Source organism: Vulpes vulpes, chromosome 2 (assembly GCF_048418805.1).
Source record: "Vulpes vulpes isolate BD-2025 chromosome 2, VulVul3, whole genome shotgun sequence".
NCBI classification, from domain to species: Eukaryota; Metazoa; Chordata; class Mammalia; order Carnivora; family Canidae; genus Vulpes; species Vulpes vulpes.
The window spans coordinates 129,567,715-129,586,090 of NC_132781.1; the positions used below are offsets into that span (position 1 = coordinate 129,567,715).

Sequence of the window (18,376 nt, forward strand, 5' to 3'; positions counted from 1 at the left end):
TTGTAAGGCCTGAGCAGAGTGAGGAGAGGACCCAGCAGAGTAACAGTGTGTCCAGACTTCTGACTCAAATAATAATTGGGTGTTGTTTTATTTTGTTTGTTTGTTTGTTTGTTTATTTATTTATTTATTTATTTATTTATTTATTTATGAGAGACACAGAGAGAGGCAGAGGCACAGACAGAGGGAGAAACAGGCTGCATTCAGGGAGCCCCATGGGGGACTCGATCCTGGGACTCCAGGATCATGCCCTAAGCCGAAGGCAGAAGCTCAACTGCTGAGCCACCACGCACCCCATCAGGTATTCTAACCATCCACTCTAGCAATAGTAGAAGACTCATTATGCATGTATAAGTTTTCTTTTTTATCTTGGGTAAGTTTTGTTAAATTATATATATATATATACATATATATATATATATATATTTTTTAATTTATCTACGATAGTCACACAGAGAGAGAGAGAGAGAGAGAGGCAGAGACACAGGCAGAGGGAGAAGCAGGCTCCATGCACCGGGAGCCCGACGTGGGATTCCATCCCGGGTCTCCAGGATCGCGCCCTGGGCCAAAGGCAGGCGCCAAACCGCTGCGCCACCCAGGGATCCCTAAATTATATTTTTTATCTAATCTTTCAAATTTACTGACAAAGTTATTAAAAATAATTTTATTATTTAATTTTTCTAAGATCTATAATAATATCTCCTCTTTCATTCTAGTTACTGAAAATTGGAGTTCTGTTTATCTCTCTCACCATCTTACTAGATGTTTATCAATACTATTAATATCTTCAAACAACCAACTTTTGCCTTTGTTAACTTTTATGTTGTTTATTTTGTATTTTATTGATTGGGGCTCTTTAAGATTAACTATGTTACTTATAGTTTAGTAGGACCTTTTCCTTATCAGTTTCCTTAGAGTAGATCACTGAGTTTAAATATTTCTTTTTTTTCTAATAAACATAACCATTTAAAATAGTAAATCTCCCTCTAAGTACTACTTTAGCTGACACAAATTTGTGAGTATAGTATTTGCATTATATATTTCAAACTCTTTGCTCCTTTCTTTGTGATGTTTTCCTTAATCCATGGGTTTAGAAATATGTTGTAATTTCCAAATATCTGCTTATTTTCCAGATATTTTATTGATATTGGCATCTTAGTAACTTCTTTAGCTACCAGAAAATATGTTAAGATTTCAGTCTTTTGAAATTTCTTGGACTTGCTTTTATGCCAGCATGCGGTCTAACTTTATGAACACTCTATGTACACTATGTGTATGGCATGCTGCAGCTGTGAAAAACAGTCATGGAGGAATGTCTGTTAAGTCATGGTGTTGTATGGTGTTGTTAAGATCATACATAACCTTATTGATTTTTGGTCTGCTTACTCTATCAATTACTGAGAAAAAAATCTACAATTATGATTATTAATTTATTTCTCCTTGAATTCTTTCATTCATTTATTTCTCCTTTGAATTCTTTCATTCTTTTTGCTTCATATTTTTTGAACTTCTCTTAATGAGAGACACACACATTTGTAATTGTATCTTCCAGAAATTTTTTCCTTTTTGTAATTGTGAAATGTTCCTTTAAATCTATGGTAATTGCTCCTTGTCTTAACCTGTATTTAATCTGATATCAATATAGATACTCTTGCTTTCTTAATAGTGTTCTATATGGAATGTATATACATATATATATAATATATTTATACTTTCACTTTGAATTTCTATGTGTTTATTTATTTATTTAGTGTCTTTATATTTAAAGTGTGAATCTTGTGGTCAGAGTAGAGTCGGGCCTCACATTTTTAGCCAGTCTGGAAAATCTCTGCCTTTTAATTGAGTTTTTTTGTCTGTTTACATGTGTTACAGTTATTGATATGATTGGATTTAAAGCTACCTTTTTGCTATTTGGTTTTTTAAATTTATTCTATCTGAATTTTTGTTTCCCTGTTTCTTCTTTTATGTCTTATTTTGCTTAATTATGTATTTTTAAGTATTTCATTTTATTTCCTCTGTTGGCTTTTTAACTATACACGTTTGCTTTTTTCTTTGGTGTTTATTCTCAGGATTATACATTATGTCTTCAACTTGTTATATATAGCTTATGTAATATTGTATTACTTCACAGAAGGTACATGTAACTTTTCAATAATATAATTTCATTTACCTCATCCTTTGTGAAATTGTTGTCATATTTATTACATCTGCCTTTGTTATAAGTGTTCAGTACAGTTCTATAATTTTAGCTTTAAACAATAGTGTATTTTTAATTAAGAAAATAAAAGAATTAAAAAAAAAAGAAAATAAAAGAAAAACATATGTATCAATTTTTATGTTTGCCCACCACCTATTTGCCTTTTCTGGTGCTCTTTCTGTAGATTTGAGTTTCTGTCCAGTGCCATTTTCTTTCGGCTTGAACTTCATTTAGCCTTTCCAGTGGAACAGATCTGCTGGCAACAAATCCTCTCAGTTTTTTGTTTATCTGCTAATGTTCTTTATTTTGCCTACATTTCTAAATGGCAGTTTTGCTGTATATAAAAGTTTTTGTTGATTTTTTTTCTTTCAGCATGTTAGGTTTTATTGTCTGTAGACCTCCATCATGTGAAGTCAGTTGTTCTTCATGTTATTGGACCCTTCTATGTTTTTTGTCATTTTTTTCTGTCTTCTATTCAATTTTGTATTTGAACAGTTTGACTATGATGTGCCTAGATGTAGTTTGCTTTATATTTAGTCAGCTTAGGGGGTGAGTGAGGTTCTAACAGATGTAAGTTCATGTTTTTCACCAAATTTGAGAAATATTTACATATTATAACTTCAGATACCTTTTCCATCACATTATTGACTCCGTTTTTCATCTGAGCCTCCAATTATATCTATGTTAGACTTCAGATATTGTTTCAATAATCAGTGAGGCTCTATGAATTTTTTTCTTTTAAACTGTACAGTGTCTGTTGATTTATCTTCAAGGTCGCTGACTCTTTTGCCACCTGTGGGCGTGTTAGGCCCACTCAGGTATTCTTCATTTCAGTTAATGTACTTTTCCTTTTAGGCTTAATACTGGCTTCTTTCACAATAGAAACATGTCAAGAAAAGATATATATAAGCTCTTGGGATGAGATCTTTGGGTATTGGAAGGTTTTAACAGTATTTACTTCTGGTATTGTGCAGAAACCAAGAAAACACTGTGAGTTTCTCATAGAAGCAGTGAGATAGAAATGTAAGTAATATTTGTGATTCAATTATTCCTTGTATATTTCTGGGAAAATATTTATGTTTATATTTTTTATTCTTCATTGCATTTGTCGTGGTACATTTTCTTTTTGTTTTGAAAATAAAACTATGGGCTTTATGACACTTTCAAAAATTTGGACAAAGTGTAAAATTGTAAAAATCATTTTAAGAATTTCTTTATTTTACCAAATAATATATTCCTTAACAGCTTCAACTCTGCAGAAGTAAAATGCCTTTTCAAGCACCAACATGTTTCAGATTGTTTTGAAGCATTGTATCAGTTTTATTGGGGTCATGAAATATTTTTCTATCCACTAAACGATGAAACCATAAGGGTGAATGTTCTAGGTCTTCAGTTGTTTGGAGAATGGTAAAAAGATCTGGTCAGGGTCCCCGGATATGCATTCCAGTAAGCTGATTGGATTGGATCCAGTATTAGGAATTTTGATCCAACAAACTTAAAAGAGTCTTATTTTGTGCCTATTTGACTTCCTGACTGAGAAAAACCTGGCACCCTTATCACTTTGCTTCCACACTCTCAACTTTTTTTTTTCTTCAAGATTTTATTTATTTATTCTTGAGAGACACAGAGAGAGGCAGAGACATAGGCAGAAGGAGAAGCAGGCTCACCATGAGGAGCCTGATGTGGGACTCGATCCCAGGACCCCGGATTACTACCTGAGCCAAAGGCAGACACACAACCACTGAGCCACCCAGGTGCCCCTGCTCTCAGCTTTATATGGCCTGGGAACCTAAATCATAATATAACTTGAAGAGATGAGGCACTGAGGTTCTCATTGTTAGTCAGCCTGCTTTAGTTTAACCTTATAGCCCATCAAGGGTGCTATTTGTTAGTCTCCCAGTGGCTCAGATGCATGTCTGAGTCTCATCAACTAGAGAAACTTGCAAGCCACCATTGATAAATAATTTCTATTCAAATAGCCATAGCTTTAGGAACCTTATAGAGCATTGAGAAAGAATATATGTACCAATTAGCACAATATGACTCTCATGTGATACTCATCTATAGTGTTTGAAATAAAGGATCGGCTTTCTTTTGAGTGTTGTAATTCACTGAACACTTGTTTGAGTGGTAGGACTGGTGAAAAGGGACAACAGAAACATAGTGAACCTGCAGATGTGAAGACTCATAACTATATGGATGGGCTTGTTTTTTGTAGTAAATAATAGCAATAGCTTTTGACTGAAAAGCCTCGATAATTATAACTAGCAAAGTGGTTCTATAAGTCACTTTAATTGGTGGACCTGCACAATATAGAAACATAAGTACCTAAACTAATAACTCACTAAGTTTCTCAAGAATGATTCAGATATTCCTTTTGTGTCATAAGTCCGTGGACAATGAGGTGTTTGCTCCTATACACGACCTGCCTTGATGAATGGAATAAAGGAAGGGAAATGTCAGGATTTGGAAGAAATCTTTATAGCAAATCTCTGTAGGAGTTGAAAACAAGGGCTTATGTCTTTAAAAAATTTTTAATATTTTTTCAGTGTTTAATATTTTAAACAAGTTTAATGTTTTAACATGTTTAAAAATGTGAAGATATATATATTAAAATTTATGCTTTTTTCCCCAGTGGGAATTTTTAGAGTATTTTACGGGATATTTTTAAAAGAGGCTTTTCATTATACCACAGAGTAATAGGTATATCTATTATGTTTACTTTTTATTTTCTTCTTAGGAAAAGATACTCTTACAAGAGATACTCTTTATTTTGTGGTTTCACCGTGGACGCTGGCCTTCTGTAGCTGTCAGGTGCTTTCTTAGGGAGTGAAGGGAAGTAAAGTCCAATTGTGTGTTATTTTTAAAAATGACTGATGGAGAAAGTCAAGGCCAACTCCCACAGAGCTGAGCAGAATAGAGCCACATTTGCTCTGAGAACATGATTACTGCTTCTTTCGATGCCATGCCTCTTCATATTCTGACGGAGACATCATACTGAATAATATTACTGGCCCTTAGAGATTCTGGCTCTTACCGTGGCTAAGATAATTAACACATTTTTCAGAAATCAGCTTATCTAAGCAGGCTGGGCATTCTAGAGTCTAGATACTTCTTTGCAGAGTCAACATTATGGTGATGAGATCTGTTGTCACTGTTGGCAGAGGTGGTGTCTAGTGAAGACAGCAACTGGTAGAGTGCTAGGATCCCATTTTCCACACCCTGGGGGATCTCAGCCTAAATGTTTGATTACTCAGTATCCTCTTACATATATCCTTGATACCCTGACAATGTACACCTGCTCTGGCTTCTGTGTGGATTATTGCTAATACAGTGAATTCTAAACCTGACTGGTCAAAAGAATCTCATAGGATGCTTAAAAATTATAGACGCCTGAGCCCATATTGGATATTTTAATTCTGCAGAATTCAGATACAGTCCCCCAATTATGGGTATCTCCAATCTAGCGTATCCTATGAGAATTTTGTTTTGTATTCCTGAATAAAAGTGTATCCAACTAGAGAGAGCAGATATTTGAGGTCACCATGTCTGCTATATCTTGCTACCAAGAGATGAGAAAGCTTATGTATATTTTATCCATGTCTATGAGAAAAGTTTTAAATGATTCTTTACCTTTTGTTGCTAAGAGAGAGTCCCTTTCATTTTTATAATTTGACAAATTGACATCTGCATATAACAAGTATAGATGTCAAAAATACTTGATGATTTTAAAATATTTTAAACTGAGTTTTGTTTTAAAAGACTTATTTATGAGGAATATGCTTTCTCTTTCTTGGCGATGTGGGGTCAGAGAGGGATATGTGGCTTGGATTTTCAGCCATTTGTCCTGTTTGCATGCCCTAGTCAAGGTGACCAAACATCTCAGCTTTCTGGTTTTAGCACTGAAAGTCCCGCAGTGTTTCATGAAACCCCTCAGTCTCAGGAAAACCAGGAGAGTTGGTCACTCTAGTCATATCCCATAATCAAGACACCTGGCATTTCCAATCCCAAGGCCATTTCAGGTTCTACAGGTTAAGAGTTCTCGTGCAGACCTAGGATTCCCTTTTCTTCAGTCATTCACTTCCAAATCCCAAACTTTTGTTGTTCTTTCTTTACTACTTTTCTTTTTCTATATGGAATTTTACTTTAGTGAAAACTCTTTGCCATTGTTTTAGAAAAAGGATGGGGATAACCAGATTGTATGCATGATACTATTTATATATATGTTTATATATTTCTATACATACATATGAAAGTCTCTCAATGAGTTCTTACCTTGGAATAATGATATTGTGGACTTTTAAAAATCTATTATTGAAATGTAATTTACATATAACATTGTATAAGTTCAAGGTATTTAACATGTTGATTTTATACATTTAAATATTGTAGTGTGATTACCACTGTGGAGTTAGCTAACACTTCTATCAGGTCCTAAAGTTGTCATTTCTTGTATGTGATGGTAAAAATTGAGATCTAGTTTCTTGGCAACCTTGAAGTATATTATACAGTATTGGTGTTTATACTGATATGGTGGACTTTGATGATTTACCAAATTTAGTATCAGAAATCAGATTGAACTTCACCTAAAGCCAACACTAAGGCCACATAAGAAGGGTTTCCCACAATTCCTTTGCATTCCTGGAACTTCTTTTCTCATGCTTTTCTTACCATATATCACTCATATTCTTCCCCCATGTTAGTCAGACTTGAAACTCAGCTCTGTGCCAGTTTCTACAAAAGTCCATTCACACCCAAGAGTCTCATGAGTTTAGTAGCTCTCTAGAAGTTACTGGGTGGCCACAATGTCACAGGATATGTTGTATCACAGGGCATATGGCCATTGGCCACATTCCTTTCCCCACAGCCTCTCCAGACCACTGAACATTTCTTTCAGCACACAGGTGCAGCTTCTATCCTGAGGGTATTTTGATGAGGGCTCTTTGTTCCATGTCATAATATTTTAATTGAAAGAGTAAGGTGTTTATCTCAGTAATTATGAAACTCTACAGAGTGGAAATGTTGGGCATCAAACTTCTTGCCCTCTAAAGTTAGGAAATGAGAAGAAACATATTCTATAAAATTGACCATTTCCATTTTCAGAGAGTAGCATCAATGTTAGTTGGAGAAGAAAGTGAATGGCTTTAATCAAGGATCTAACACATGCCAACAATTTTACTTTGATGATCTTACTACAATTCCTATTTTATAGGTGAGGAAATTACAGCTTAGCAAAGTTAAAAAAAATAACAAAAATATCAAAACCCCTGACCAAGTTTACACAAGTAGCAGACCTGAGATTCCTTCTCAGGCAGCCTGACCATAGGGTATATGCTCTTTACATAATTCACATATTCACATCACACCAAGAATATAGGATTTTCTTTCTCACAGATGTATCTGCATGCATCTAATTTCAGAACTGCTAGAAAAGAAGTAGAATCTTGTTTTCCTACCTTTTTTCATGCTGTGATTTATAAAGCACAGATTCCTAGTAGCTAGGTTACTCATCAGCATTGCAGGACTGCACTAATGACCGTCTTGTCTTCAGCATTCATCTGGATGTGCAGGTGATGCTGGGACCAAAGCTCTGCTTCATTGCAGCTCTCAGGCTTACATCTAGAGACCTCTCTCAGCCATGTGGTTCTCTTCCCAGAAAACCTTGTTTCCACTCTTTTCTCTGTGGCCTGGGTACCCTCTTTACTGTGCTGCTGCACAGCCCCCATACAGGCACTCTCTCCCTCTGGAAACTCTTTGTAACTACACCAGGAGTGAACTCCAGTGTGGGCTGGAGAACAGTGGTTTTTGGTCCTAGTAGGAATAATTTTTACATAGTTTGATAGACTTCATTTTTCTATTTACATCTAGATTTCCAAGAAAATTCAAAAACCATTATAATGAATTTTAAAATACCAAGTTTAGATCATGCCTTTCTTCAGCAAAGGAATAGATTTTTTTTTTTTTCTAGAAGAAAAGAGAAGTAGCCTTACCTCATCCGATATTCTTCTGTGGTTGAACTTTGAGGCTTCTTAGTTTGAAGAGAAGCGTGAACTAGCTGAACTCATATATCTATAACTCATGAAGAATGCAATGGGTCCAGATAACGAGGGCTCAGTATACAGGTTGAGAGAAATCAAGATAGCCTATTGAAAAACAAGGACACTTTTACCTAAATTTCCTCTCAAATACCTTTGCCTTCATTTCTTCTTCAAAAAGAGAATAATGACTTCTGGTTTCCTCTCCAGTGCATTAGGAGCTTAGAAGTTGTCACTCCCATCCTCACATAAGAAAAAAAAAACAAACTAAATGAAAATTATCAACTCTTAGATTCATCAGATAATTGAAGTCACAGAGAAAAATGCTTCCCCTTAGATGGGGAGAGATAGCTAACTTGATAAAGAAAATCCCAAGTTCCTGGAACAGAATTTCTGGGGAACTTCCATTGGAGCCAGTACTGGGGTAGGAAAACTTAAATTGTAATTGATGAGTTGCTGGTGACTCAAGGTGGACAAGTCTAAGCAATAAAAGCTCCAAGAGGGATCCCTGGGTGGCGCAGCGGTTTGGCGCCTGCCTTTGGCCCAGGGCCCGATCCTGGAGACCCGGGATCGAATCCCACATCAGGCTCCCGGTGCATGGAGCCTGCTTCTTCCTCTGCCTGTGTCTCTGCCTCTCTCTCTCTCTCTCTCTCTGTATGACTATCATAAATAAAAAAAAACAAAAAAACAAAAAAAAAGATTAAAAGCTCCAAGAGGTGTGGTTTGAGGGGAGGACACACTTATGTAAATTTTACCTTCAGGACACCAGTCAAGTTTTCAGAGAGAAGGTTGGAGAAAATCCCTTCATGCTTCTGGCAGGTGGAGGGCAAAGGAGCCCTTTTTAAATACACCCAGAGCAAACTGTTTCTCTAACATGGGGGTACCCATAGATAGTGATATCCTGGCACAGTGACAGGTTTAGATGTGATGATGTATGAAAAGCACACAGTACAGTGCCCATTGCAGCAATTTTGCTGTTTTTCGGTACATAAGCTGTAAGTTCTACTCATCTATGAGAGAAGCTATGGAGGAGATGGGGATGCAGAGATAGGCTAAAAGGAGAATTGTAAAATGTAGCCTAAGCAGTGCCTTTGAAATACACAGTGATTTGCACCTCGGAAGCATTGTTATCATTTGGCATACCGTCATATACATTCTCCCATGAGCCTCATGAAAGAGTAATTCATTCCCTGCTGACACAAAGAAAAGAGACCAGGGCAATTTCTGAATGCTGCCCTACATTTCCAGGCCCTTCGCTTCAGAGATGGGGTTAGAGTTAGAATTATCTAGTGCCTTGGCTGCTTCTAATTTCCTGGACAGCATTTTCTCAGCTCAGTGGTAATGCGTCCACAGTGGCATGAGCAGTGTTTTATTGCTTCTCCACTGGCTCATTCCAGAGCGAAGAGCAGCAGACACACACATGGAGAAATTGCTGGCCAGAGACTGCAAAGAACATCACAATTCCGATCCATTCAGAGAGACAAACCAAGGAGGCAACAAACTGTACAGAACAGGACCTTCCCCAGGAGAAACCACCTGGGGGCCAGATGACAGACATTCGGGAATCCTAACTTTTCATAGTTTCCTTGTTGGTTTAAAATTTTTAGTTTGGACTTCAGAACTGTCAGGAATAAGTCTTTTTTATTATTTAGATTTTTCTTTTTTTCCCAGGCAACCATGATTGAGATTTGAAACTACTTGATGTATTTCTGCATTTCCAATACATATGCCACATCATCACATTCATCCTTCCAGTTTCAAAGAACTACATGTCCTTTTCTGGATAATTTACCCTCCTTCATCCTCCCACTCATCCTTAGGCAGTTATCGGTAGTAGTAGTGGGAATGTAGTATGTTTAAAAAGACTTCTTTTTGTTTTTCTCATGAGATCCACAAAATGGCTTAGTGTACTTCAGATTCTTATGTGCCCAGGGGAATCCCTGAAAATAATTTGCTTTTTCCATTTATTTTGAAAAACAAATGTCAGAAGTTCTGAAGTAGTCTGTAATTGCATGTGTTAGTCAGAGGTAATCTGTTTGGTCCCTAGTGAGTGGAACTTCTGGGGAAACTAGAATTGAAATTAAAGCTGGCACATCAATTAAATCCATAATCTGTTCACCTGCTGTTGAAACAAGTCACACCTAGTGGGACAGCACAATGGTTTCCCAATCCATCAACTCCCAGAGTTTAAGGATTTGCTTTAAATTTGTCAAATTCAGGCAGCCTGGGTGGCTCAGTGGTTTAGTGCCACCTTTGGCCCAGGGTGTGATCCTGGAGACCTGGGATGGAGTCCCACGTCGGGCTCCCTGCATGGAGCCTGCTTCTCCCTCTGCCTGTGTCTTTGCCTCTCTTTCTCTCTGTGTCTCTCATAAATAAATAAATAAATAAATAAATAAAATCTTTAAAAAAATAAATAAATTTGTCAAATTCCTTAGTGACATATTATAGAGGTCTCATCTATACAATTATATATATTCAATAGGGTAGAAGTTTTATTGTTGTTTGTCTTACAAGCTGATTAGTATTTTGATCAGAGCCCTGAATGAATCTATAAAATGCATACTGATCAAACTTAGGAATGACATAGATCTGGAAGGGATAACCAATGTTTTTGATGAAAGGACATAAAATTATTAGATCAGAATTGAATTATAAATCAAAACAAACAGGATAAAATATAATTAGGGTACATATAAAGATTGGCATTTCCATAAAAAAAAATCAATTTCCCAAGTATAGGATGGGCATAAGGGAGACCTACGTTTATTACAGTTAACATGGAAAGAAGTCCTGAGCATTTGAGGAGACCTCATTAAGTGAACTATGATAAAATATAATAGTCTCATTTTACCCTGCACTACTGTATCTGGAGTATTGTGACCAATTTTGGGAGCCACACATGGGAATTTGACATCTGGAGAGAGATCAGCTTAACCTAGCAGGATGTGTGGGATTTTTTGGACCTGACTTGTATGGGGAAAGTCTTCTGGCAGCTGGGATCATCCAGCAAGGGAAAGCTTATGGGACTGTGATAGGTTCCTTTAGTCACCTGAAATTCTCTGTTGGAAGAGGAATGAGCTCTCCTGATTTACAAGGGAAAATCTAGAACACATGGGCAGAAGCTCTAGGGAAGTAGGTTTTTAACATAAATCTGAGAAAGAAATGTATAACAATTGGAGTTGTTCAGCAATGGAATATGGTACTTTATAAACTCATAAACTTTTTGTCACTCTGTGTGAAGGGCCCAACTAGACTCCTAGCCTGAGATGCTGAGATGCCTGAAGAAGGGACTCTTGGCCCACATAGAAAGTTGGACTACCTTGAAGATTTTTTCCAACTCTGATTTTTTTAATTAATTCAAGATGAATACAATTTAAAGAGTTGTCTTTTTTTCAAGAGTTATCTTTTATATATCTTTTATGAAATCTGATTTACTTTCTGAGAGTTTATTTCATTTGTACTCATGTTTTCAAATTTCAGTGATATTTTTCCATGAAAACTATGAAAATGTTCACATTACTTAGTATTTAGAAGTGTCAGTAAATTGACATAGTGACAGCAAGTGTCTTTCACATTCATATGCTGTCAAACTGCTTCATTTCTGTTCAGTAAGATTAGGGAAGTTTCCCAATCCTCTGGGCCAAGATTTATATCATTATTCTGCAGCTTAATGAAAGACCTGTACATTCCAAAGCACTTTTTTTTTTTTTTTTGGCTCTCTGTGAATCTTACTGAGTATATAAATCACGAAATAGTAAAAGAAAAAAAAAAAAAAGAAGTATCTCCAAGAACGAGAATAGCATGTTAAGAAATTCTTCTAATTAGTCCTATAGAAGCTCTGGATACACCTCTTTACCAGTGTAGTCCTCCTTCAGCTTAGACACCCTGTGCGCTCCCACCACCTTCTTTGCTGCTGACACCATAAAATGTATCAGCCCTTAGAATTGAACATCTTCAATATCTCATGCCAGAGAAAGCCCCAACATAGGTTTCTCCATCTAAATCTCTATAATTATACTCAAAAAGTCTATATATTGATGCTGTTGATACTGCTGCAGGTTTTGGAATCCACTTTTGGAATACGACTTGAGATTGATAGCAGCTGTCTGTCACATTTTCTTGTGAGGCATCCTAGAGATCCACAGGAGTCAGTTGGATACCATCTTGTAGTGATAGGGTGCAATATATGGTAGGCTATCAGGCTGAGTATGGGGAGCTCTAGAAAAGTTGCAGTGTCTGTTTTCTGAATGTGGCTTTGCTGAACATTCTTAACCCAGAACCTAGCATCTGGGCTGGTTCATATAAAAGATCTTCTTAACAAAGGCCATTTGCAGGCCTGGCTGAACTCAGCACTTCCGTGAGGAAGGGTGGGTAGTATCAATTGGTGAAAGGGCTATGTCTGCAGGAATGGGGGTGCCACACAAAACAATGTCCTGACTTTCTGGGGCTTCAGAAGTCGTCAGAGCAAGACACCATTGTTCAGACTTACAGTCCAGAGTTATAGTCTTGTTTTTGTCCTTGGCTGGCTGCTTGTGTTGGGGAAGGTTTACTTTAGTATGTAGATACCTGGGCTGATACACCTTATGGTGTATCTCCCCCTAAACTACATGAATAAAATCCTTAAGAAGCAATGCAGCATCAGCTTTGGGGACATTAAGATTATCATAAAAATGTGGGGTGCCTGGGTGGCTCAGTCAGTAGTGTCTGCCTTCTGCTCAGGTCATGATCCCAGGGTCGTGGGATCAAGGGAGCATTGGGTTCTCTGTTTGGTGAGGAGCCGGTTTCTCCCTCTCCCTCTGCTTCCCACTCTGTCTGCTTGTGCTTCCTCCCCTCCCCCCTCTGTCTGAGAGATTTTTAAAAAATCTTTTAAAATAAAAGATATTCATCAAAAAAGTAAGAAGAAATCAGCACCTATCTAAAGCATTTATAATTACTTATAAAGATCGTTCTCTGTGCTATGCTAGGTGCTTCACATATCTGTTTTATAGATATATCATCTATTCTTTCACAAGAGTTCCAAGTTAGATAATATATTTTTTTTCCATTTCATGTAAGAGAAAAATCTGAAGCACACCATTTTAAAATAATAAACCAACCCAAAGTCACACAGCCAGGAAGTGGTAGAGCCATGGTTTGAACCCAGCTAGGATTCTTCACTGATACATTTCATAATGAATATTTCCTGCCTTGTCTTTTGGAGCACATGTTCCTATTTCCTTATTCATAATTGAGAGATAAGGTAGAGGTTAAGAACATGAGCTCTGTCACAACATTACCTGATTTGAATTCTGTCTTTTACTACTCATCACCTGTGTGAATTTGAGCATATTACTTAATAATTCTGGGCCTCAATTTTCTCATTTTTGTATGAACCTGCTTCACTGGGTTGTTGTTTGAGTTGAGTAAGTTTCTCACACATAAATACCTGCCATCGTCAGTTTTAATTTGAAAGGGATTGCCATTTATTTTGGCATGTTGGTTTAATGTGATATTAATAGATGAACTGGATACACACTTTGGGTTCACTTTCCTAGGAAATAAGAGAGACTCTAATATTTAGATAATTCAGTAAGAAACACTCTACTGCCTAGCCACTTTGGTGTGTCCATCACTTGGATTATAAAGTTTCAGAGCCCACATGCTCTAGCCAGTTCCTCATATCTTGCTTTTCATGTAACCCTTATAGATGTCTCCTTTGGTGTCTTTGATTGGTTCTGAATGCTGAGCAGTGACAAACACCAACACAGCTGGAAAGAGCTGTAAGATTTGCTGTTCTGTCTTCCAGCAGAGAATTATTGCCATGGATACCATCATCAGAGGAAAACTGGGGAGGATTCTCAACTGGTCTCCTGAGTGGTCTGACATCTGTTTCTGGCAGGGCCAATAATGAGTGTGCTGCTAGCTTCATATCAAATGGAAGACTGATCCACATGTCTCGCATTCTCTCTCTCTTTTAACCACAGATGGCCTCTTCCCAAGATGCCAGGTATGGCCAGAAAGACTCCTCTGATCAGAACTTTGACTACATGTTCAAACTGCTCATCATTGGCAATAGCAGCGTGGGGAAAACATCTTTCCTGTTCCGCTATGCGGATGACTCTTTTACATCTGCATTCGTCAGCACAGTTGGGATCGATTTCAAAGTAAAAACTGTATTCAAAAATGAAAAGAGAATCAAGCTTCAGATTTGGGTAAGTGACTTTGAAATGACAATGTACTTCAGTCTAGGGCAATGAACATAAATGCATGTAAGGGAAATGCTTTCTGCCTTGTTCTGTCCCCATGGGGTCCACAGGCTCCATTTCCAAGTTCTTTGCGTAGAAAATTCTGTTTCAAAGACAGTAGAGTGATATGGAGTGATAAGGTATGGAGACAGAATTATGCCTTGTTGTCAAGTCATACTTCCTAGAGTCTTCAGAAGAAAGAAAATCCAAATATGTGTTGTGTTGGTGGTAGGAGGAACTCCGCGAGAAGCCAGGCTCTGCTTTTATCATCTGTATGACCTTGAACAATCTGTGCAATGCCACTTTTGTAATCTACAAAATAGGCAAAGTGAATCTAGCCTTTTAGGTTATATGAAGAGTCCTGTCCAGGGCATTATAAAGAAGAAGGTAAATTACCATATATAGGGAAAACTTAGGTTTGGTCTCTATAAAAAGCCCCAGATAAAACTTGGAACATGGTCTATTTATACTCCACAGACTTTGTTTTCTCAGTTCTATGAGTTATGTTTAAGCACACAAACAAAACAAAACAAATGAAATAAAATGTTTAGACAAGGTTTTCATCTAAGCAGAAGGTTTCTCAATAAGTTTTGAGACCATTTGGCTAACTTTCTGCTTCTTCCCACTGCTGCAGAAGATCAAAATTTCTTTAAGTTAAAGAATTAGGGAGATAATTAGGAGAATAGTAAGTGAGAAACAGAAGAAAAATATGTGTGGGTTAACAGGTTCAAGGCAATGGAAGAATGAGGTAAAAATTAGTCATACCAAGAGAGAATTATGTAGTAAACCCTTTTTGTTTATCATGTGATATATGGGCAGAATGGTGTGGAACATTTCCACAGTAAGTTTTGGCCCCTTTTTCCTGTCCATTTGTGCCTCTGCCACTCAAATTGACTTGAGCTATAAACTCGCATTTCCTCCCAACAGGTGTTTTCTGTCTTCTGAGACATTTCTGGTATCTACTACCATTTTGTGCCTCACCCCCCTCCCCGGGTTGAGCTGTAGGACTGGTGATAAATCTCCTTCCTCAAATATAGAGAGTTGAAAGAAAGATAAATCCCAGAGTGCAGCACCTCACTTTAAAAAAAATAAATAACACTTTATTTAAATATCTGTATAAACTAAGTGATCTTTAAGTATCTTAAAGCTCTTAGGAGTAAATTTGAAGACATAGGTATGTATGCAGACAGATACACTTTTAGGCAGCTTACAATATAGACTCTTATTATTTTACTTATTTTAACTCTGGAGTCTTCCAAGTCTAATTAGAACTGGTGTAAGAGCTTGGAAAAGTAGTCCCAGGCCCCTTCACTACTCTTCCAGGCCCCAAAGCCATTGAGACTCCCTCTTTAGAACTTAAACACACAGTTCTGTCTATGGAAACAGAAAGAGCTGTGTTCATTGCTTTACTTTTTTTTTTTTTTTTAAAGACTTTATTTATTGAGACAGAGAGAGAGAGAGAGAGAGAGATGCAGAGATACAGGCAGAGGGAGAAGCAGGCACCACATGCAGAGAACCTGACGCGGGACTCGATCCAGGGTCTCCAGGATCACTCCCTGGGCTGCAGGCGTCACTAAACCATTGGGCCACCGGGGCTGCCCTGTTCATTGCTTTACATTTGGGTCCTGGTTCATTCTCTTCCTTTTGAGCTTTAGGCAACCCACTGTCATATCAAGATAACTTTCATATTCAGGCTTAAAAAAGACCCCTTAACTCTGAGGAGCTTTGGTAAATTGAAAATAAAATTAATTTTGTAACCACACCTCTCTCATTTCTCTGACCATGTTTTTTTTCTGTTGTTTGTTTGTTTTTTTCTGCAACTGAAAGAACAGTCATTGCTTTGGTTGACAGCTTCTAGTTTCTCTTCACTGCTTTATACATTATAGATGTATAAAGATGCTTAAAGATGTATAGATGCTTAAAGATGGTTGTTGTTATCGTTTAGGGGAAATACTGGTGTGGTGTATTAAATCAATCTAGATATCTCTAGCAACTTCTCAATCTAGGCTTTTGATGGAAATGTAGAAGCACATATTATCTGCTCTTAATGTAAAACAGATATATTTCAAATAATATAAATGATTTTTTGAGAATTATAAAGTATTTAATATTTACAAAAATATTTTCTTCAAAACACTTAACACTACTACCAGACCAGGCCAGATCCATTGATGTTTCTTGGGGGGTTGAAAATGAAGTTACTTTTGTGTGGGTCTTACTCTTAGATGAAAGTTCATCTGCTTTGAGCCACTTTAAGCCTAACTCAGATCTTTGAGCTGCCTCTACTCTCATACCTCCTCATGCCATTTTTTTTTTTTTTAACAAAAGAAGCCCTGGCATCTAACTCTCTTTAAAATTGTCTTTAATCAGGATCCCTGGGTGGCGCAGTGGTTTAGCGCCTGCCTTTGGCCCAGGGCGCCATCCTGGAGACCCAGGTTCGAATCCCACGTCAGGCTCCCAGTGCATGGAGCCTGCTTCTCCCTCTGCCTGTGTCTCTGCCTCTCTCTCTCTCTCTCTCTCTCTGTGACTATCATAAATAAATAAATAATTTAAAAAAATTGTATTTAATCACCATAATCCACCCTTCTTCCAAACTCCAAATTCCTTCAACTCTCTTCAGAGTTTGGTTCAGCCTAAGACTTCATTCAAGGGCTTCCATTCTCCCATTCCATGGATACCTACATGCCTTCAGGTGTCAGCCAATCAGGAATCTTTCATGTTGCCCTCTCCTTAGTCACAACAGTAGTTTGATGGCCACCATTATCTTTGCAATTAAAGCAGTCTCATCTCTTCCTCTTGCCGGTTATCAGGAACTCTTAATGCACCTATGATTCTAGGGGTGTGAAATTAGGTTTTATGTTACCCAACTGGTTATATACCAACTGGTCTACTAGACTGTGAAACATTCAAAATAAGTACTATAAAAAGATTTTGTGTTCGGGATGCCTGGGTGGCTCAGTGGTTGAGCATCTGCCTTTGGCTCAGGGCTGGATCCCAGGGACCTGGGATCAAGTCCCATGTTGGGCTCCCTGTGAGGAGCCTGCTTCTCTCTCTGCCTATGTCTCTGCTTCTGTCTCTCTCTCTGTGTGTCTCTCATGAATAAATAAATAAAACCTTAAAAAAAGAAAAAAGATTTTGTGTTCATTGAACTTACAGTATAGTTGGAAAAAGAAATTAATATTCATGGAGTAATTATATACTTAAGCAAATACCAGCTCTATAAGTATTATATATAGTGTTTCTTGAACATCTACCATATGCCAGGCATTATCTTTGCTTTACCTCTAATTCCCACAACAATCCAACTTTGCATTTATTATTATTATTCTTATTTTAGTTGAGAAATCTGAGGGTGGGACAAGTTTAGCCCAAGGTCATGCATGATGAGAGACTAATTCCAGGATGGATCTGTCAGATCCTAATGCTTGGGCTTATTCCCCTTATCAAGCTGCCATAATTAAGAAGCCTTCCTGAATAGGTGGTGTTTTGGTGAAGATAGCAATCTTAAATGATGTATTCTGGGATGTAGAGGAAAATTTTGAAAAACTGTCTATTTTAATGAATTGAGGCATGCCAAGGAAGAAAGGATAAAGAGTAGTAGGTGGTATTCCTAAGTATAGGTGTACCTACAGTAATTCTAGGGATCCTTGCTTTCTGTTGTCATATATTAGAAAATATTTAGTTGTGTACAGTTTTGATTATTTAAGAACATCAACAAATAATTTATTTGGGAATATATTTGGCATTGATGATTTTTTTATCTCACAGATTTTAATAACCAATTAACTATTTTTCCCAGCTTTTGGTATTTTTATGTACTTATGTTAATTTGTAACTAATTCATTCTGAAGTCTACAATCGTCTTAGCCTATTCTACACAGTCTGCTTATTTTTATGATACTTCTGATGCCAAATGTGTGCAT

At 37.2% G+C, this 18,376-nt stretch overlaps 1 protein-coding gene across 2 annotated transcripts in view; it reads left to right on the forward strand.

Annotated features, from left to right (window-relative positions):
• The window catches only part of RAB3C (RAB3C, member RAS oncogene family), a 270,897-nt gene that overhangs the window by 7,095 nt on the left and 245,426 nt on the right, over positions 1-18,376 (forward strand). For both annotated transcript variants that reach the window (XM_026018988.2, XM_026018980.2), the window contains exon 2: positions 14,193-14,420. In XM_026018988.2, coding sequence (XP_025874773.1) covers positions 14,193-14,420 — 228 coding nt within the window. The remainder of the gene's footprint in view (positions 1-14,192; positions 14,421-18,376) is intronic.